Source organism: Myxine glutinosa, chromosome 2 (genome assembly GCF_964187855.1).
Source record: "Myxine glutinosa chromosome 2, kmMyxGlut1.1, whole genome shotgun sequence".
Classification (NCBI taxonomy): Eukaryota; Metazoa; Chordata; class Myxini; order Myxiniformes; family Myxinidae; genus Myxine; species Myxine glutinosa.
In genome coordinates, this window is record NC_136262.1 from 43,863,137 (window position 1) to 43,885,855 (window position 22,719).

Below are 22,719 nucleotides of genomic sequence, written 5' to 3' on the forward strand. Positions count from 1 at the left end.
TGGTCGTAGTCAACGTGTGGCCCTGAATGGGTTTCTCTCATCTCCTCTTCCTGTTCAGGCTGGAGTTCCCCAAGGTAGTGTTCTGGGCCCTGTGCTTTTTCTGGTCTTCATCAATGATCTCTCTGACTCTCTTGAAAATCCTCTCTATCTCTTTGCTGATGACTCTACTCTCTGTCGCTCCATTCCTCATCCCTCAGATCGGCAGTCTGCAGCCTCCTCACTCTCTGCAGACCTGGACAAAATCACAGACTGGGCAAACAAATGGAACATGTCTTTCAATCCTGATAAATCTCACACTCTTACGATGTCTCTCCAAAAAGACCGACTGGAAAACCCTCCCATCCACTTTCTGAATAATCCTCTCCAAGAAGTTCTGTCACTCAAGCTTTTGGGTCTCACTATTTGCCATGATCTTTCCTGGGAAAACCACATTTCAAATCTGGCCTCCAAAGCCAGTCGCCGACTGGGCATCCTCCGTCGTGCGAAGTCCTTCCTTGGCACACCTGAGCTCCTCACTACATACAAGGCTTTCATCCGCAGCTCTATGGAATACTGCTCTCCCCTCTGGTCTGGTGCTCCTGCCTCACACCTAGCCCGTCTTCACGCTGTTGAAACCAAAGCGTTCAGAATCATTGGAATCTCCCGCGACGAAGCTAACTCCAAGGGCCTTTCACTCACTCACCGCAGGCAGGTTGGTGGTCTTTCCGTCTTCTACCGACTCCTCTCTGGCCTTGCCCCCCCAGCCCTCTCTGGGCTCTGTCCCCCAAATATTCCTACAGGTCGCACAAGATCTGCCTGCAACCCTCTTATGGTTACACTGCCAAAATCAAGACTTTCTGCTCACCTTCACTCCTTCATGCCTCTTTTCTCCCGCCTCTGGAACAAACTCCCTCACTCTCTTCAATCCCACTCCACCCTCCAGGTCTTTAAAACAGCTGTTCACCACCATCTCTTATCCTCCCCCATCCAAAACCTTGATCTTTTCTATCCCCGCAAATTTCGGTCCCCTTGTGTTGTATACCTCTTCCCCCCCCCCCCCCCTTCCCACACCTCCTGCCCCCAAGCCCTCTCCCTCCCACACTTCTCCCTGCTCTCAAATGTTGTGGTTGTGTGCTTCCCCTTCTCTCCCCATCTTGTCTTCCGCTCCCTCTTTTTGTATATTTTGTTTGTCTGGTTGAATTGTTTGTGAAATAAATGTTAGCTCTTTCACGAGCCTCGATTCAGTATACAAAAAAAATAAAAATAAAATCTCTTATCTTCCCCCATCCAAAACCTTGATCTTTTCTACCCCCGCTAATTCACCCCAGATTTACCTTGTTTGAAATTCCAACTTCTTTCCTGGAAGTCCTGGCAGTGTCCAAAAAAAAGTGTGCGGAGTCACCATGCCTAGATCAAAAGAGCTCTCTGAGGCCTTCAGAAAGAAGGTTATAGATGCCTACGAGTCTGGGAAGGGATTTAAAAAGATCTCCAAACAATTTGGAATCAATCATTCGACTGTCCGGAAGATCATCTACCTACAAGTGGAGAAGATTTCAAACAACTGCCAACTTGTTCAGGCCAGGCTGCCCCAGCAAGTTTAGCCCGAGAGCAGACCGCAAGATGCTGAAAGAGGTCTCTAAGAACCCCAGAATGTCATCACGGGACCTACAGATAGCTCTTGCCACTGTTGATGTCAAAGTGCACGAGTCTACCCTTAGAAAGAGGCTGCACAAATTTGATCTACATGGGAGGTGTGGGAGGATCTACATGGAGGAAACCTTTGCTATCCAGAAAGAACATCAGGGCAAGACTAAAGTTTGCCAATGAACACCTCGGCAAAGACCAGCACTTTTGGAACAATGTGCTCTGGACAGATGAGTCAAAGGTAGAGCTATTTGGCCACAGTACCAGAAGACATGTTTGGCGAAAACCAAAGACAGCATTTGACCAGAAGAACCTGATACCAACTGTAAAGCATGGTGGTGGAAATATTATGGTTTGGGGCAGCTTTGCTGCATCAGGGCCTGGGCAACTCACCATCATAGAATCCACTGTGAATTCTTCATTGTACCAGAGGGTGCTTGAGGATAATGTGAGGCCATCTGTCGGAAAAGTTGAAGGTCAACCGAAGGTGGACCTTGCAACATGACAATGACCCTAAACATCTATCTATAATTCCAGTAATCTCTGTCTGTCTGTACGTTTGTTTGTCTGTGACCGCTGTTTCTCGACAACCACGGGTCCGATATACTTTTAACTTGCCAGGTATATTGCTGGGGACCCGAGGATGTGCCTTTTCAAGGTTTCATATTAATCGGACAATTACTTACCGAGCTATGTCCAAAAAACGATTCAACCAATCAGAGAGCAGCGAACGATCGCGTGTGCCGAACGTGGCGGGCACACTCTGCCTCGGATGGCACATTTGAGAGCGTATTCATTTATTTCACGTTTGCAAACTATGTTGGCGTTAAACTATGTTTTACAACTAATAAAAACGAATTTGCGATTCATTCGCTTTCCTGCGCGTTTGTGCACGCGATGGCGATTTCTTTACCAAACTCCGGAAGCCGTTCGCTTTGGACCAAACCATTGCATGTAAATAGAGGGGGGGGATTGTCACCACTCGCAAGCCGTTCGCTTTGGACCAAACCATTTCATGTAAATAGAGGGGGGGGGGATATAATTTTAGATATAGATATAGTACGGGCATGCCCTAGTACCAGTAAATCCACCAAGGAATGGCTGAAAAGAAAGAAATGGAGGGTTCTGGAATGGCCAAGTCAAAGCCCGGATCTAAATCCCATCAAGATGTTGTGGGGGGATTTGAAACGAGCTGTGCATGCAAAAAAACCCTCAAACATCGCACAGCTGAAATAATTCTGCATGTAGGAGTGGGCAAAAATTTCTTCCATTCACTGTCAGACTGGTAGACAGTTATAAGAAACGCCTACTTGAGGTTGTTTCTGCCAAAGGGGGCAATACCACCAATTAGAGCCAAGGGTGTACTTACTTTTTCCACATGCGAAATTTGCATTTATGTTTGTTTAAATTATACAATGGACTACAAAATGTAAATGTTTCATGATATTTGTAATATTATATCACCTTTATCTATCATCCCAGTGTGTACCCTGGATAAGAATAGGTACGCCGTATCCCTGCGTGTCGTAAGAGGCGACTAAGAGGGTTGGCGTCAGGAAGGGCATCCGGCCATAAAAAAAACATTACCTCAAAAAGAGAACCATGAGAATTACGACTACATGTGGGCAGGGTACAGCCCGAAGTGGTGATCGGTTTCTGAGGTTTGGGATATGGAATGTAGGGACAATGACAGGGAGATCAGGAGAAGTGGTGGAAGTATTGGTCAGAAGAAGAGTGGACATATGTTGTGTGCAAGAGACGAGATGGAAGGGAAGTGGTGTGAGAATGGTGAAGGGTAGGTAGGGACAGAAATACAGGTTTGTGTGGCAAGGGTGCCCGGAGGGCGTGAATGGTGTTGGTGTCCTGTTTTCTGAGGAGTTTGTAGACAGTGTGGTGAGTGTGACTAGAGTGAGTGATAGGTTGATGATGGTGAAAATGATGATTGGAAAGCTCTTGGTGAACGTCATCTCGGGATATGCTCCGCAGGTTGGTCGAAGCGATGAAGAGAAGGACAAGTTCTGGTGTGCGATAGAGAAGCTGATGGAAAACGTGAAAGATGAGTAAGTTGTTGTGGTAGTAGGAGACCTAAATGGACATGTGGGAAGGAGTATGGATGGTTTTGACGGAGTTCATGGGGGTTACGGATATGGTGTGAGAAATGGAGAAGGTGAAAGGCTTTTGGAGTTTGCTGATGGAGCTGATTTGTTGATTTGTAATACTCAGTTCCAGAAAGAGGATAATAAGCTTGTTACATACACGTCAGGTGGGTCGACGACAACCGTTGACTACCTGATGGTGCATAGGCAAGATAGTGGGCACCTCCGAGACACAAAGGTGATCCCGGGGGAGGAGGCTGTTTCACAGCACCACTTGGTTGTCTGCGACGTAAGGGTGAAAGGTGCGAGGAGAGCTCGGCGGGTGAAGTACCAACCGAGAATGAAGGTGTGGAGGTTGAAAGAGGTGACAGTAAGGGAGGCATTAAAAGATAGGCTGAGTAGGGTAGAGGATGATGTGGTTGAGCTTGAAAGTGGTTGGATGTCAATGAAAGCTAGTCTGTTGGGAGCCGTTGGTGAGGTATGTGGATGGACAAAAGGACCACCGAGGCACTCGGAAACATGGTGGTGGGATGATGAAGTTGGAAAGAGGATTGACGAGAAGAGGAAGAAGTTCAAGGAGTGGCAGAAGGCGAAGGGTACGGGAGGAGAAACAGCAGAGCATGAAAGTTATAAGGCAGTCAGGAAGGCTGCAAAGAAAGAGGTAGCAAAGGCGCAGGAGGCATGTTTGAAAATGTTCGGAGAACGCTTGGATTCGGAAGAGGGTCAGAAAGCAGTATTCAGGATTGCAAAGCAGATAGCGAAACAGAGGTGTGATGTGATGGGGGTGAGTTGCTTGAAGGATGAAGTGGGAAAAATCGCTGTCGACCCAGATGGAATTAAAGGAAGATGGAAAAGATATATGGAAATGCTGTTGAATACAGAGAATGAATGGGATGGCAACCCAGTTTTAGGGAGTAACCCAGTTTTAGGACCGGCAGAGAAGATAACTGAGAAGGAAGTTGAGGAAGCGATAAAAGCAATGAAGGGTAGAAAAGCGGGAGGGCCGACGGGAGTTGTGGGAGATATGTTGAAGGCAGCAGGAAGTTGGGGTGTGAAGAGAATGACAGAGATCTGTAATCTGGTGGTGAAAGAAGGCCGCATTCCAGTGGAATTGGGAACTGAGTACCCTCGTCCTTCTATACAAGGGGAAAGGTGACCCTCTGGAGTGTGGCTCGTACCAAGCGATAAAGTTATTGGAGCATGGAATGAAGGTATTGGAAAGGGTGTTGGAGAGGAGGATAAGGAAGAAAGTGAAGATCGACGAAATGCAGTTTGGATTTATGCCAGGAAGAGGAATGACAGACGCGCTTTTCATTGTGAGGCAGTTGCAGGAGAAGTACATGGAGAAGAGGAAGAAGTTGTTTCTTGGGTTTGTTGATCTGGAGAAAGCATTCGATCGGGTTCCACGCAAAGTATTGACATGGGCATTGAGGAAGTTAGGAGTGGAGGAATGGTTGATCAGAGTAGTGATGGCAATGTACAAAAGAGCGCGCACAGCTGTAAGGACGAAGGACGGAAACAGTGGTGAGTTTGAGGTGAAGGTGGGAGCGCATCAGGTGTTGGTACTAAGTCCACTACTATTTGTAGCTGTGATGGAGGTGCTGGCTCAGAACGTAAAGGAGGGTTTACCGTGGGAGTTGTTGTATGCAGATGATCTGGTGTTGATTGCGGAAAGTATGGATGGACTGAAGGAAAAGATGAACACGTGGAAGGAATGTATGGAGACAAAAGGTCTGAAGGTGAATATCGGAAAGACGAAGGTGATGGCAAGTGGTAAAGCATGTGGTGAGGTGGAAAAACTGGGAAGTGGCCCTGTGCTGTGTGTAGCAAGGGTGTCGGAGTGAACTCCATTCAGTGTACAATGTGCGCTGAGTGGGTTCATCAAAAATGTAGTGGTCTGAGAGGGTCATTAACCAGTGTGGCAGCTACATTCAAATGTAAGGTGTGCACAGAGGGAGTTGCAGATGGAGGAAATGTTGAGTTGGATCTTGGAGACGGCATGAAGCTGGAAGGTGTGAAAACATTTTGCTACCTCGGAGACATGCTGAATGGAGAAGGTGGATCAGACTCGGCAACGGTTGCTCGAGTGAGATGTGCATGGAAGAAGTTTCGGGAACTTAGTGGCGTGCTGATGAGGAGGGGAGTGTCGTTGAAGCTGAAGGGAAAGGTGTATGCTGCATGTGTGAGAAGTGTTATGATTTATGGGAGCGAGACATGGGTAATGAACGTAGAGCAGCAACGAAGGTTGGAAAGGGTGGAAATGCGAATGGTTCAACGGATGTGCAGAGTATCGTTGAGAGAGAGGAAGACAAATGATGAATTTCGAAAGATGATGGGAATAGAGCCTGTGATTGATGCTGTGAAGAGGAACAGGTTGAGATGGTTTGGTCATGTGTTGAGGAAGGATGAAAGTGACTGGTTGAGAAGAGTGATGGAAATGAATGTAGAAGGAAGTAGAAGACGGGGAAGACCGAGAAAGACTTGGCTAAAGATGGTGGAAGAAGAAATGCGGGCAAGGGGGTTAACAAGGAGAGATGCCGAAAATAGGGCAAAATGGAGAAGATTGTCATGGGGACCGCAAGGCTAACCCCGGCTCTAGCAGGGAAAATGGCCTTTAAAATGCATGTTGTTGTTTATCTATCAATATTGTTGAAATGAAGATCAAATAGCTGTATGTTGAAATATGTTGAAAAAGTCAAAACTTTACATGGGGTGTACTTACTTTTTCACGTGGCTGTATACGGATGACCGCCTAACGGTCTTGCCCACCTTTCGACACGATTTCCTCCATCGACATGGGCGGCCGGAAATGAAGTTAGGTGGGAACACCATCCTCTCTGCTCGTGTGTTGGTGGGAATGGCTATGGAACTGTTGACGCTATTCCCGAATCTAACTCCTGACAAACGCGCCCTGATAGCTATCAAACGAGACGCTATTTCAGGATGTGCAATTTATCGCTGCCCACGTGCTCGCCCACTCGACTCGGCGTGCCCAGCGCTGGTTCGACAGGCCGAGTTCGACATTTTTGGCTTTCCTCAAATGCGCGGTTCGCCCGAGTAAATACGACCCGCTCGTCGACAAGGTTCGTATTCGGTACCCAATCCCGAGCACGCTCGAGTGCTGCTGCCAAATGGACGCGAGTCTATAGTTTCGGTGCGTCATTTTGCTCCGTGCGGGGATACCACTCGGCTGGAGCTCATCCCGGGGAATCCGATGATGGGGATTTCGCCGTCAACCCCGCCCCGCACGCACCCGATCCGGTCGACATTGAGGATCCAATACGCGGTGCCCGGCACCATCGGTCCAGTCCCAGTCCGCGGGTCTTAAGGCCCAGAGTGATGGCCTTCTAAAATCACGCATTTGCCCTAAGGCGTCATTAACGTCGTTAACTGTCCGGCCCAATTGCATGCGTCTCGAGTGCGATCGATGACGTCACCGTCACCGGAGTTTCGTTTATCCAAGTTTCCATCTACCTTGGTAACTCCACGGTTTGCAGACATCCTCAAACTGACCGCTCCAGCTCAATACGTGCGTGTCATAATGTTACTTACGGCGCTTCCTACAGGCCGCATGCCCGAGCCGTCTAGCCATCAACAAGGACTCATACCATTATCAGCTAAGACCATAGTGCATTCGGGGTACAGACTAGCTATCTACGAGGCCACGTACCGTTATCAGCTCGGACCATAGTGCATTTGGGGTACACGGTGACCCAGGAGACGATAACACTGAGTGCGGAGCCTGACTCCCTTGCCTCCCGTGCTGGACACGTTGGCGCCGCCCGACTGTTCGCCCTTGAACAGAGCTCTTGGCTTGTTTACAAGTCATTCGCTTCGGGATCGAGACTGCGAGATGCCTCGTCCGGTTGTTGCCTGCATAACTCTCCCTCTGACCTAGACAGCGAAGGTCGCTCTACTTCGGTACACAGAGCTAGCGCAGCTGCAATCTCGGAGGATGGAGTGGATGAGGATGAGAACATCCTCTCGTTTTGTCGATAGAGGGATCCGTCCAAGACCTCTCGTGCGAGTCCACGGTGTTGGTGCGTCACCTCGCGTCGCTTGTCATGCGGAACTCCACGGCATCAGTGCATCACCTCGCGTCATGCGGAATTCCACGGTGTCAGTGTGTCACTTCGCCATCAGTGCGTGGAGCGATCCAGCTAGGTCTGAGCCCAACGCAGAAGATTCGATCGGTAAAGCTGGGCCGATTCGGTATAGCCGATCCGATCGGTATAGCTGGGCGGCCTCTGTTCATCCTCCATTCCGCCGGTAACCTTAACCCTAATTTAGGTTCCGGAGGACAATTTAGGTTCCGGAGGACAATTTAGGTTCCGGAGGACAATTTAGGTTACATGTGACATCGCATGCCGTGCATGATCCATCCATGGTAATTACCGATCCACAGAGCGCTGTGCTGCTGGACGGGACGCGTCATGCCCACCTGAGTGTCCGAGACGAACGGAGGCCTCTTGGGGCCTTCATTTATCGCCCGGTGTGGGGATCTGGTGAGGGGGACCTCGCTGTGGATGTGACAATGTGGGTCGCCTGAGCGGGCCTCACCGTAGGCGACATTCTCCGTGATTCTCATGAATCGCCATGTTACGCGAGTACGATATCTTTGACGTTTGACTTTAACATGCATGAGGACGTTCGTTGTATGTGCCGAGCGAGGCCTGGTCGCGAGGGGCTGCAGCCACGCATCTACTAATATGAATACTCTGACTTTGGTTCGCGTTAGACGGCCATGGGAGGTATTAGCTATTGGCTCCGAATGGCTCATATCATTGCTCTCTCTCCCTCGATGTGTACCCCTGTTCTCGCTATCGTTCCATGACAACATGGACCCTAGGAGGGTCCTTCACTGCATGCGGCTCCTGCTTGTTCGGTTGTGATTGTGCATTGCTGCCAGTGATTGGTTATCACGAATGATCCGCTGTAGGCTTAGTATAGGTAGAGGCCGACGTGGAGGCCTGGATCTGTTTCCTGTAAATGAGCCGTGCGTCCACGCAATGACGATTCGTTCTTCGCCAAGGTACAAATTATCCGACCTAGCTAGGTCTTGAACTATCCATGTCTGTCCATTGCAGTAAGGACCAATTTGTGGAGTTTTCTTGTTCTTCAAATTTTGTTCCAAGGGCTCTTTTCAGGATCGTCACCGAGCCCCAGACAGCTTCCAACTGCAATTCATTTGCAGTACTACTCCCAGGGATAGTTTTTAAGATCTCTGTAAGGTTGTTTTTATTTTTAAAAAATTCTAATTCATTTAATTCAATTCGGTTTTATTAGAAAAAAAAAAAATGTACATGACTCAAGGACTAATAATGTCAAGTTTACAATATAAATAATTTCACATTGTAACAAATACATTATACAGACAGAAAAAGAAAATATCTATTTGCATTGGTGAATCAATCAAAACAAACAAAATAATAATTTAGCAGCAGGATCCAACATAGAAATTTTAAATCAACTTTGCAGAGCTCTCACACAGTGCAACCTGAAGCGCCACTGAGCTCTTTTTGTCAACTCTTGCACCCTGGGGCAGAGTGGGTCGTCACCCGATCTAGGGCCAGCTCGACATGACACGTGGCAAAAAGGCTGATGATTGCAAGCTGTCACTGCCGATCCGTCAAGCTCGACTTGTGGAAATGGATTCTCGCAACAACAAATGGCGCCGCTCACCGAGCAACCCGCTCCCGCCCGAACACGAGGTCCGACGCTTCAAAGTTGTAACACTCACGGTTCCTTCAATTCGTGACGCACATTCCCTGGAGACTGGAGCCGAACTGTATCCGTTCTCTCACCTACCTCTCAGAACCGTGCTTGTCGTGCGATAAACGCTCGGTCACAACACGGAGCAGTTGCATGCAGTCACCATCTTGCCACGCCCAACATCCACCCAGCGCGTCACGACCTCCGCCTCCAGCTCCATCACGACGGAGTCCTTCTCCAAATGCTCCTCTGCCAATAACTTTCAGCATTTCAAAGTCATGGTGTAACCTCATCTCCTTCATTTTGTCAGCAAAAGGCCTTGCCCACTCGCGGAATTCAGAAAAATTTTTCTCTCGACGAATAGCCGAGCTGCTGCATTCATAGAAAAGGCACATCAGCACGTCCAGCAAGCTCTTCACGCTCATGGCGTCGTCATTGTGCCGAGGACCGGCCAACACCAACTCGTCCAGCATCCGCAGACGGACTTCGGCCGACATGACTGAGGGGTCCACGGTCCACGGCCGCAGCAAACTTTTTCACAAGCATCGCCAATCCTGCCAGTGTCGTTCCGTGCTTGCGCACTCGCCCCTTCCGGGTGTTGAGAACATCTCGTGATCAAAAAATTTCGTGATCAAATTGGATCAATGATTTATATTGTGGATCCTTTTGCTCCAATAATCACTGGTACAATTTTGATGCTCTTCAGCTTCCAGGATCTTTTCACTTCATTTTTGAGAACTTGGTATTTGGTCATTTTCTTGATTTCTGTGTTGTTCAGGCCAAAATCGCTGAGTACTGACACCTCAATTAGCAATGCTTTATTTTCTTTTTTTTGTACCTCAGTACTATATCCGGTCGCAATGCTTTGCTGCACTACTTTACCAAAAGTATGTGTATTGTGAAAATCAATCAAGTCCACAACTTTGTCCAATAGGTAGGTTTAATAACAATCAGATCTCTGGCATCATCCTGTAAAATACAATCATGCAATATATATCAGGATCTTGGCATCATATAGGAAGGATCGATAATATTAGTCAATGCAAGCAAGCCTAGAATATGAGCGGGTACGTACCATCCGAGTCTACATGCCAAAGAATAATGTCGCAGGAGTGGCCCGGAGTCGCGGACGTCCGAGGTCTTATAGACGCCTCTCAGTGGTTTAAGTGAGCATCACACCTGGGTTCAACTTTGATACATTTTCACGACATTCTCCCCACCGTTAGAACTACACTGCCGCTAGGCAGGAATCAAGCGTGCATCAGCATTAATTGATTAGTGATGTCAATCCATGTCAGTTGGTCCATCCGTAGCGGTCAGGGCGGCGAATTACCCTGCCAGCATGGGTCCGGAAACTACCGGGTACGACATCCCCAAGCCCGGAGTCCCCTGCATCGGAGTAGCCGCTGGAGGCAGGTGTTGGAGGGGGCACCTCAGTGCCTTCAGGCAGGGATGTATCTGGCGAAGGGAGGAATGGCAGATGCTCCATAGGCGGAGCTTCGGGAGAGTCCATAGACTCGTAAATCAGTTCGTCGATGTCCCTATAAGGGTCGATGACCCCACAAGGGGTGAGATGGCGTACGGAGACAGTGGACTCACGACCATCTGCCATCATCACACGAGCATGCTCGGGATTAGCCTGGAGTACCTGCACCTTATCCACTAAGGGATCGTACTTGCTCGTGTGAACCGCACGTTTAAGATAGGCCGGCCCCGGCTCAGCGAGCCAACTGGGTAAAGATCGGATACTACCCGAGCTTCTAGGGTGGTGGAACAGTCTTTTGTGAGGAGTCTGGTTGGTGGCCGTACATAGTAGAGCCCTGATCGAGTTCAGTGCCGCAGGTAGCGACCAAGCCCATTTATCTAGGCCCCGGCCAAGGGTCCTGAGGCTTAGCATGACGGCCCTCCATATGATCCCATTGAAGCGTTCGACCTGCCCATTTGCCTGTGGTCTGTACGGAGTGGTATAACTCGAAGCGACATTATTTTGGAGCAAGAAGCACCTCACTTCCTGGGACAGGAACACCGCACCCCGATCTGTATGCACGTAGGCCGGATACCCAAACATAGAAAACAAATTCTGCAGGCACCGTATGACTGTGGCAGCCGTCATATCCCCGCACGTGAAAGCGAAAGGGAATCGCGAGTACTTATCAACGATAGTGAGCAGATAACGAGAGTTACTCAACACCGGCAGCGGTCCTTTGAAATCCATCGCCAATCTCTCCCTCGGTCTAGTAGCCCTAACCAGCGTCCCCATGGGAGGGTTGGAAAAACGCGGTTTGAGTTCCGCAAATACAGCGCAGTCGCGGCAGACCCGGCGGATGTCCTCAACCGAGTACGGCAGATTACCACGATGCACAAAATGAGTGAAACGCGTCACCCCAGGATGACACATAGTGTCGTGCAAAGCGTGCAGACCCTCCAAAATTATGAGACCCGCACACGTAGCCGGCCTCGATAAGGCGTCGGCGACCAGGTTATCCTTCCCCGGGCGATATTTGATGGTGTAGCAGAAGTCGGCGAGTTCGATACACCAGTGATTTTCTCATTCTTAATGCGTTGAGCATGTAAGGTGTCGTACCTAAACGCCATGCTTTGTTGGTCCGTGATGATTTGGAAGCATCACCCTAGCAAGTACGGACGCCATCGCCGAATCGACTCGACGATCGCGTACGCTTCCTTTTCGACAGACGAATGCCGCTGCTCGACGGAGGTGGGAGTCCGTGAAAACAAAGCCACAGGGCGCCACCCCCTGGGAGAGAGTCGCTGCTATCGCATGATCCGAGGCATCACTTTCTAAGACGAAAGATTTGCTCTCGTCGATCGTCGCCACAGCGGCGCCAGCGATGTCGGACTTAAGGCCCCGAAAGGCAGCCAAGGCGGCTGGGCTCATGGGGAACGCGTCGCAGGCCACAAGTGGGCGGAGTTTCACGGAGAAATTTTGCACCCACTTAGAATAATGGGCGAACAGCCCGAGAGCACGCTTCAGTGAAGCTCGATCACAGGGCGGGGCCATATCGAGCAAAGGTCGCAGATGCTCCTTATCAGGAGCAACAGAGCCGTGGGTCACGGTGTACCCCAGAAGATCTATCGTGCGCATGGAGTAACGACACTTAGCCTCATTCATGGTTAAGCGATACCTCTGCGCGACCTCGAGGAAGCGCTTCAGATTCGCATCATGATGCCCCTGGTCATGCCCGCAAACCGTAAGATTGTCCAGATATACAAAGACATCGGTCAAGTTCTCCTTAGCGATGAGGTCGTCCATAGCCCTCTGAAAACAGGCAACCCCATTCGTCACCCCAAAAGGTAGTCGGGTGAACTGGTATAACCTTTGACCCGATTCAAAGGCGGTATAGATGCGGTCGGCCCCAGAGATGGGGATGTGATGATACGCACTACGTAGATCGAGAGTGCTATAGACTGAGTACTGGGCAACGTCCATTCCCGGAAGGGGGTAGGCATCCAGCTGTGTAAATCGATTAATCGTCTGCGAATAGTCGATTACCATTCGTTTGCGATGCGCCTCACTTCGCACCACTAAGACCTGTGCCCGCCACGGCGACCGGCTAGGTTCTATGATACCTTCCTTTAAGAGCTGGGCTGTCTCTTCCGCAATGAATTGCGCGTCAGCTCGTGAGTTGCGCCGCGATTTTACCGCTACCGGTGTGCAGTCCGTGGTCATATTGGGGAACAGCGACAGAGGCTCAATTTCCATCCCTGCGAGTGCACAAACAGCAAGCGTATCAGTACCACCAAATTCCATTTCCAAACGTCCATGTCGCTTAAGATAATCATGTCCTAACAATATATCAGCACATAGAGCAGGTAAGACCATGAGATGTACATCTGGAAACATTCGTCCCTTTATCACAAGCTTCAATCGACATTCCCCTTTTGTGTTGAGCCTAAGCCCTTGGAAGGCCATAAAGATCCGACGGCATGTCCCGAGGATCGGCCATCCATGTTTTTGCACCAGTCCATGATCGATATAACTACATGGGACCCTGTATCGACTGGAGCCCGTGCAAAAATTCCCTCGATCATAAGTGGGATATTGGCCTGAGCCAGACCAGGTGGTCCGGCAGATGCCGAGCCATCAGAGCGGGACGATCGCGCCTCGCGTGTAGATCCAACGCCAGCTACAGTTCTCCGTTTGTTCGAGCAGCCTCCGGAGGGCGCTCGTGTCAAGCGCGTCGTTTGAAAGCCATCTGCAGTCTTCCGTGCCAAAACAGGAGCTTGTAGTTTGTACGAGCAGCCTTCGGATGGTGCTAAAGTCGCGCGAGGAGTCTCAAAGCCATCATGAGACGTTCGGATACCAGCCAAGGACAGTCGCTCCGCGTTCGGGCGTATTTGCCCCATTTGTTGTGGCGGCCCGATGAATCTCACCAAGGTCGAGCGCGCAGCCAGGGGCCCACGAGGAGGTACGCCACTCATCAAAGGCGGGTGAGGCGCCCCGCTCTGTGCTCGGCCTCTTGGCCCGGCGATAAGCACATTCATTGTCGCGCGAGTTTGTTTGCCCCGCGCAGCTTTTCGGCAAACTTTTGCAAAATGCCCTTTTGTTGAACACAGATGACATATCGCTTCCCGAGCCGGGCACGCCGACCGGGGATGTTGTCAATTCCCGCAGAAATAGCATGTAGCATTTCGTCCGGGCTTTGGACCCGCAGCTGCAGCTGCCGCCAAGCCGGAATCAGGGTCCTCCTCGGGAGAGGCCAGGGGTTCCGGCAGTGATGCCGTGTCGGCTTCCGTGTCCTCGGCGGTAGCTCTCTCCGGTCCTGCTTGACGAGAAATCCCTGCAGTGACAAGCGTATGATCGTAAGCGTCAGATTGTTCACGAGCTGAAGTGTAGACGTGAGCCAGCCGTAAAGCCTCCGTGAACGTCAAGTCCTCAACTTCAAGAAGCCTCTGTCTGATGGTTGAAGAGCTGATTCCTGAGACAAAAGAATCGCGTACAAGGTCGTCCTGTACTTGCTCGTGTGTCCGTACCTCTGGGGCACTATCAGCGAGCAGACGTCGCAGCTCTTGTGCAAAGTGGTCTAGCGTCGCTGTGGGCTGTTGAGTCCGCTTTGCGAGCAGATGCCGGGAATAGACCATGCTTCGCTTCTTAATGTAAATCCGTTTTAGCTCCGTCACCGCTGCATTGAATGTCGTACACTGTTCGATTCCCCTGTAGACGGTATGGTGTACTTTAGTCTGCAGTACCTGTAATTTTATGTCGTGAGTTTAATGTCGTGAGTCGGATTTGCATTCAGGAACACAACAATTATGGTTAACCACCCGGAGATTGCCACTCTTTCTTGAAAATGCTGAAAATTATGTTTGCAAGACTATTTCGCTTACAGATTTTTCCATAGCAGCGGAAGGTTAATAGTGCCAGGACCAGCAGAAATTGGTCACTGGAAACACAGTGCATGCACCATTAGCATTCATACGTCATTTTGAAAGTCATGTATTGTGGCTGTTTCATCTGAGGTAAGTGAATCCTTAGGTGAACTATAGAATTAGGAAAATTACTTTATGTGGTGCGCTTTTTGGATTGATGATTTTCAGATTAAACAACAAAGATTATTTGAACAGGAACTTCTTGATCATAGTTTCATGAGTTTAGCATAGAATCTTCATTCCCTTCTTGTGAAACTCCCAAAATCCAGAATCACTGCTCTCCTCCATTCATTTGTTCCTCTTTGTTCCCAACTGTGGAACCAATTTCCACATTCTGTTTGATCTCACTATTTCCTCCACGTCCTCAAGAAAGCTGTTCACCACTGTCTCAGATCATCTGCCATTCATAACCATGATCTTTTTTTTTTTTGGATGCAAGATCGAGGCTCGTGAAATAGCTGACATTAATCACACAAAAATCAAACATACACATAAAACATATAATAAGGGGAGCGGTAGACAAGATGGGGAGAGAAGGGGAAGAACACAAACACAACATTTGAGAGCAGGGACATCGGGAGATCTGTGGGAGGGAAAGGGCTTGGGGGGAGGGGGCGTGGGAAGGGGCTGGGAGAAGTATAAAACGCATGGACACTGCAAGAACTTCCAGGAAAGAAGTTGGTATTTCAAAAAAGTGGATCTGGGGTGAATTAGCAGGGGTAGAAAAGATCAAGGTTTTGGATGGGGGAAGATAAGAGATTTTATTATTATTATTATTATTATTATTTTTGTATACGAGATCGAGGCTCGTGAAAGTGCTATCATCAATCACAAACAAAAAACGGACACAATACATACAATAAAGGGAGCAGGAGACAAGATGGTGTTACGTGCTCCTCCCCAAACCCCGGTCACGGTGTACCTCTGAGCCCCGAGAGGAGTCACGGCAGAAAGATGTGTTATTCTGTATGTCAAAGATCAATAGTGAAGCCACACCAATTGTTACCAACAAACAAATATTGTATTAAGATCACACAAGAATAACAGTACAACAACAATAGTAATCAATTGTACAACCAATATATATTTCCTATGATGGTACCATCAGGTTCATACAATATAACTCACTGTGCTCCAAGTGAGCGAAAAGAATAACATTCCCCAATGTCTCTATTCCGGCATCAAGCCAAAGTCGATCCGCTCCAGCGATCGTCAGAACGATGTCCAATCGAGACCAGAATCCCGTTCAGATGACAGTCACAGTCCCGCTGCCAAAGCTGCGCAAAGGTGGCCTCAAGGCGACTGGGAAATCACACCCTCGGGTATGGACGTTCCACGGCTCCAAATCGGCGAACCGCAGATTTCCCACTCCAAAGTCACGTGACACACGCACACCACATTAACATCTGAATGCGGTGAAAATGGTTGTTCCACGGCTCCAAATCGGCGAACCGCAGATTTCCCACTCAAAAGTCACGTGACACACGCACACCAGATTAAGGTCTGAATGCGGTGAAAATGGTTGAAACGAAGTGAAACCTTGAGCGAAGCGCAAGTCCTGCACGAGGTAAAAATGGCCGATGGCCCGTTCTCGTGGCGTAACGGCACTCCAACGATTCTCTTCGGAATCGACCGCAAAACCTGACACGCAGGTTGATCTGTCACAGCGATAACAACTCTGTCACAGGAATCCCTTTCCCGGGAAACCCAAAGTTCACTCGTGACCCTCGCTCGCCAATCGTTCGCTCCAGACCTTGAAGCAGCTCGGCTTCTTGTCCGACTCACTCGCTCCGCCTTCTCTTCCTCCTCTTCCTCCTCTTCCTCCTCTTCCTCTTCTTCCTCTTCGTCATCGTCCGGTTCCGGTTTCATTTTAAACATTAACTTTTTTTACCTTTTGAAAATAGTAATATCTATTTTCCCCAAACGACAACAATAATAGTACATGGATTCAAAAATGTTTACAGTGGATGAAAACCACAACAACGGAAGTGACGAATCTGTAACAATGGGGAGAGAGAGGGAAGCACACAAGTACAACAGCAGAGAACAGGGACAACGGAAGATCCGTGGGAGGGAGAGGGCTTGGGGGGAGGGGGCAAGGGAAGGCGGAGGTGGGGGGGGGGGGGGTGGGAAAGATATAAAACACATGGACACTGCTAGAACTTCCAGGAAAGAAAGAAGTCGGGATTTCCAAAATAAAGTGTATCTTGGTGAATTAACGGGGGTAGAAGATATCAAGGTTTTGGATGGGAGAAGACAAGAGATGGTGGTGAACAGCTGTTTTAAAGACCTGGAGGGAGGAGTGGGATTGAAGAGAGTGAGGGAGTTTGTTCCAGAGGCGGGAGTAAAGAGGAATTAAGGAGTGGAGGTGAGCAGAGAGTCTTGATTTTGGCAATTTCACCAGAAGAGGGTGTTTCACCTGTTGTTTTCACCTGTTCTTCCCCCATTATCCCTCCCCAAGACCACCTCTTTCCAAATTTCCAGTTTTTCCTTCCTGAGAGTTTGCCTCTGTACCCATCTTGTCAAATATTTGTCTAATAGTCCTGTGACGTGTCTCTTGTATTTGGCTGCATGTATGTAGTGTGTATTGAGGTTTACTGCGATCCTGACATCCTGTTGAAAACCAACAGTCGTTTTGGTTGCCGTAGTGAGTGCCAGTCACACGAGAATCGCTGTGGGCTCCGATGTCACTCATGAGGTGTAAAATTGACATTTCGTTGTGTCTCTACTTTTGTCCATTTCACACGAGAAGTGGGACATTTCAACAGTTGGTTGGGAAGTGGTATGCATAACGTCAGATCGGGACAGTTGGACAATAGGTAATCGTTGCACAATGTTCCATAGGATTATTGGATGTGATCACAAGGGAGTGTGTAACATCCAGTTATCCAACGCATGAGGTAGATTTTGAAGCTCATGTGGACTTGTGGAATCTCATGAGGCAAGGTTCGTTGTGTTTATGTGAGAAAAATTCAGGTATATTTGCGCACAAAGAAGATAAGATTGAGCATTGGCACAAATGCCATGCACAACAAGGGAATCATTCTTGGCTCGTCAAACACACAACTTGGCAGGAAGCAACATAAAATGCAGCACCCTTGTAAATATTGCATTTTCTTCTCGTGCCAAGAGTTTCATTTTTACAAAAGCCTTTGCTGCAGTGACAAGATGAAGTATATGTAATATATAAAGAAGAAAGTTTGTTTGTTTATGCATTCGGACCCTGCAAGAACTCGTGCAACCAAACTTTGCATGACCTTTTTCATCAGAGGAAGTATGTGGCTATGTTTGGATAAAAAATTGACTCCAGATAAAACCAGATAATTGGCCTTCAGGCCTCAATCAGGTACTGTGCTAATACAATGCCTGGGTTTCTTTCCCAGTAGTGATGGAGTAAATATGTGTTGTGAAGATGGTATGTTGAGGTCGTATAATAATTTGTTGTCAACAACATACATTTTATTATTACAGTGTTTTACATGTGCCCCTGAAAAAGATTGCTTTTCACAGGTTTATTATAACACCTCCATGTTCAGGCCTTGGGCAAGTATATTGCTTACACACTGGCTGCGTTTTTCTTGGGAGCAATCGAGTAATATGTTTTGTGAAGATCGTATGTTGAGGTTGAAGTGATTTATTGTATTTACAAGAGAAAAATGACCACAGTGTGATCACCAGCTGCGACGTGTAGAATCATGAGGATATCCGTTGCAATATGCGCTACCTAATTCGACCAGTCATTAAATTATACGCATACACTAGCGTCTTTTTGTCTTTCAGTTCGGGTCTTGTCCTTTGTTTTGCGACGTAACATGCTTCATAAACTGATTACATATAATGTATGGACGTGAATGTTATTTCTGTTAATGTTAATGTTAATTCATTAATGTTATTTATTAATGTTAATTCAGGGTGGCAGAGGGATAATTTGAAACGGGCTTGGTCGGTAGGGGAAGTCCGAGTGTATGCACATGCGCTATTCAATAATTACACCTAATTTGTGTCAAGTTCTGTGAAACGAGATTGATATGAAAACATTCATGTTGTCTTTGTTGCTAAATTTATTCTGGTTTCTTCAAACAAATCGCGATTTTAGTCCGCGATGCTCTTACCTCATACCAACGCACGTCCGAGTGTATGCGCATGCGCTATTCAAAAAGGCACCCCAACAACAAGAACAACAACGCGGTCCTCTCATAGAGCTGCTCGTCCCTGCTTATAAAAAGAAAAGTTACAGAAAGAAGTGAAAACAGTCCAAGTGCATTTTACTATACCCATGCTTGGTAATTCATACGAAACCATAAGGGTAACATATTTCCCAATTTGTCATGTCGGAAATATTTCAACACATATTTCATTGAATTTCCCTGGGCAACGCCAAGTACTTCAGCTTGTGTGTGTGTGTGTGTGTGTGTGTGTGTGTGTGTGTGTGTGTGTGTGTGCATGTGCGCGCGTGTGCACGCACTTGTGTTGTTCTCCGACCCTCCCTATCCCATCTCCAGACGCTGGATCACTTATGGCTGGATCTGGATCTTCACCAAAATCTAATTATTTTGTACTTGTCACATACGTGTGTGTCACATTTTAAGTTACAGGTTTAGATGAAACAGTGGTCGTTTGGGTATACTACTAAACAATATTGATTAAGAAATTAATTAATTTACAATTTTTATTTATTTATTTTAAATACGCAATTAATCAATGAATTATTGTACACCACTCAATTCCGTTTCCAAGCGCTGTACGGTGGCAGCGTTAGGTGCCAAGGGCGCCCCATAATTGTCGCGTGTTGGAAGATATGTTGTTTCTTTATTTGGCATGGGGGTGGTGTACTTTGAATGTATCTGTACTTGTTTTGATTCTGTTTTTCCTGTGCCCTTGACAGCCCAGTGTAGCACATCATTGCATGGCAGCGAAGGGAGCTTGCTTTCTCCCGGATACCCACGAGCATATAGTGGATTACACTCCTGCGTGTACAGCATTATCGTACAACCAGGTGGTGGCATTCGGCTTACTGCCAACGACTTCAATTTGGGTCAGAAAGACTTTCTGAAGGTTAGTTGGAGCGAGGGTCTCTGTCAATACTTTGCTCCTTGCCATTTGATCTTCTTTCCATTTGATCGTCTTACATCACAACTTCGCATCCGATGTGTTCTAAGGGATTTTTTTATCTGCAGTTTTCATGTTTCCTTCATTTTTGTCTTGAAGAGACAAGGGTTTAGTTTGTGTTATGGTCTTACACGGGTAAAGTGCAGCTTTTGATATCCACAACACTGTACTTGAGGGTCCTTCTGCATTTCACATGTGAAAAAGAAATGTTGTCGATATTCCCTCCATAATATTTGGAAACAATCCAAGACTTTGTACCTGATGCATAAACATGCAGTGCAAATATAATTACTGCTTATTATTTTCACTATGATAACTGTTGCCATATTAAAGATGTTGGTGGTTATATGAAAGGGGGATAGGGTTGGGGCCAGTTTATTGGAGGGGGATCATTGTGGGAGGGAAAGAGGGCAACAGAATGCAGGTTGGCAAAGAGTTGAAAGAAGATAAATAATGGAGCGCATTAATTCCATGCTTTCTTTGTGTTATTGGCACAGCCAGATGTTTCCTACTCTGAATAATATAGGATCAGGAAAAAAAAAAATACAAAATGGCAAACATGAGAAAGAAACGTGCTCAGAATAGTGTCTCATATTGGTGTAGGCCGGGGATGGATTTAAAAGGTAATTTAGAACTACATCGGCTGCAGATGAAGAGGGCTCCCAGCGTCAGGTGCTGCATGATTAACAGCCGGAGTGATTGATGCTGCGATTGCTACAGAAATGACCATGCAGCGGTATACTAGGCAAATTACCATGCAAGCTGAAAAGGTGTTTACAGCTCTTTGTGCATTAGTCAAATGGATAAGGATAACGATTCGTCTCGGAGAATGAACGAGTAACGCAATGTTCAGATATTTCGTTCGCAACTCAAAGGTGGCTCAGGATTACCCTTTTGTTTGAGCTCATCACTTGTCGTTGGCTGCCTTTTTCCCAGGTACACGATGGTGCAAACACTTCCGCCCCTAGTCTCGGGACTTTCACGGGAACCTCTATGCGAGGCGTCACCCTCAACAGCACATCTAATCATCTGCTGCTTGAGTTCAACAGTGACAATTTGAGCTCACAGCAAGGATTCAGGTTGACCTATAAAAGTGAGCATCGTTTTGTGCATTGCCCTTCCTCAAAAACAATTGTGTTTTGTCGTGGAGAGTTTATTTTGTGCTTATCTCACCCAATTAGGCACTTGAAATTTAAAATTACTTTGTAGTCATTCTTTGTGTGCCCTACTTATGTTGCGAAAGATACCGAACACCTACTCACTTTCCAAGCTGTATATTCTGCTAAAAGCTGAAAAATATCAGTTGTGAGGGGTTTTCATTTTTTTTGGTGTTTCAAGTCAAATCCTGAAGCACAAGGTCTTGATTCTAATATTTGGATTATTTGCCTGGAAGTTCTGGAAGACATCACACTCCCTGCATCCACACACACCCCTGTATGGAGAAGTTGCCATAAGCTACCTGGTCAAGCTCACACGCCACTCTATTAACCCTAAATATATTTTTAAATCTGTACCATTTAAATGTAGCATTTTAAAGGACTTCTTTCTTGTAAGTACAGTGAAGGTGCAAGCACACTCCAAAAATCATGAAGGGGTTGCAGATGTACATTTCTTTTTCTACAGTGTAGAAGACTCGTCGAGGAGCTGTCAGCCAAATTAAGCACATGCATGCAGACAAATACATGAAACGCTGGACTTTGTTTTCGAGAAATATGGCCACTGATTTTGAGGTAAGTGTTGTCACTTCCCAGAGCACCCTGGGTACTGGAGACGCCATCTTTATGACATCACTTTTCTCTCTAAACTCAGCGGCAGCCCTCAGTGCAAGATGCAAGGCAGTGCAATGCAATGGAGAAATTTCCTTATTTCCACGGATGCCAAAAGATTTGGTTTTCTGTGCTCTCTCCTTTAAATGCCAAGCATAAAGCAAGGGGGCACCACATAACATGGTTTTTTAAAAGTAATTGTTATGACTTGGTGAGGGTCGGAATTGAACCGCCTGCCTCCCAGACAGAGTGGTTAATTCAACCAAGGCCTCTCAACCATTATGCCACCGAGTCTGTTTTGTTTCAAAATTGTAACTAGTTTATTTCCATTCAAAACACATCCATTGCAAGTCCTTTCCAATGTTCCACTTCTCGTGACATCCTCAATCTTGTCAAAGTTCACCCAGAATTTTTTAATCACACCCACGATTGATTATCTCTACCCCTCCCCTCTCCCTTGAGCACACCACAATATTCATCATACTTTGCGGAAAGACAGTTCCATAAATCAAACAAGTACACATGGAAGAGCTGACAGATGTGAAAAAAGTGCCAACAAGGCAGGAATTAGTAATTGATTATCATTTGCATAATATTAAAATTTGGCCGTCAAAATGAAAATTAAGTTTGGCTGTTTAAGTCCTGGGTGAGCCTCATTATGTATCCTTACACCCCATTGTGCTATTGAGATTGTAACCAAAGTAAATGCGCAGTAACTTATATTTGTGTGTTAAAATTGGTTGAATTGAAAGAGATTAGAAAAAGATCATCAAACAACATAAAATAAGGCAATATGATAAGTTTGTTTGATAATTATAGAATAAAAACTGGCAATGGCAAAAAAACAAAAAAACAAAAAATAAATAAATAAAATAAATAAAAAGGCAACCTTCATCACACTTTGCATGCATGCTCAAGATACCGAGGGACAGGTCATGAGCATTGAATAACGCCATCCCCTTCTTCCCCTGCCCTCCCCCTCCCCTCTAACCCCCCACATTCTGCAAGTATGGAGAGACTACTTG

General features: G+C 47.1%; 1 protein-coding gene across 1 annotated transcript in view; it reads left to right on the plus strand.

The window, feature by feature from the left end:
* LOC137422386 (CUB and sushi domain-containing protein 3) overlaps positions 1-22,719 on the plus strand; it is a 1,172,941-nt gene that overhangs the window by 647,061 nt on the left and 503,161 nt on the right. The window contains 2 exon segments of the mRNA XM_078772588.1: positions 19,705-19,874; positions 20,865-21,021. Coding sequence (XP_078628714.1) covers positions 19,705-19,874; positions 20,865-21,021 — 327 coding nt within the window.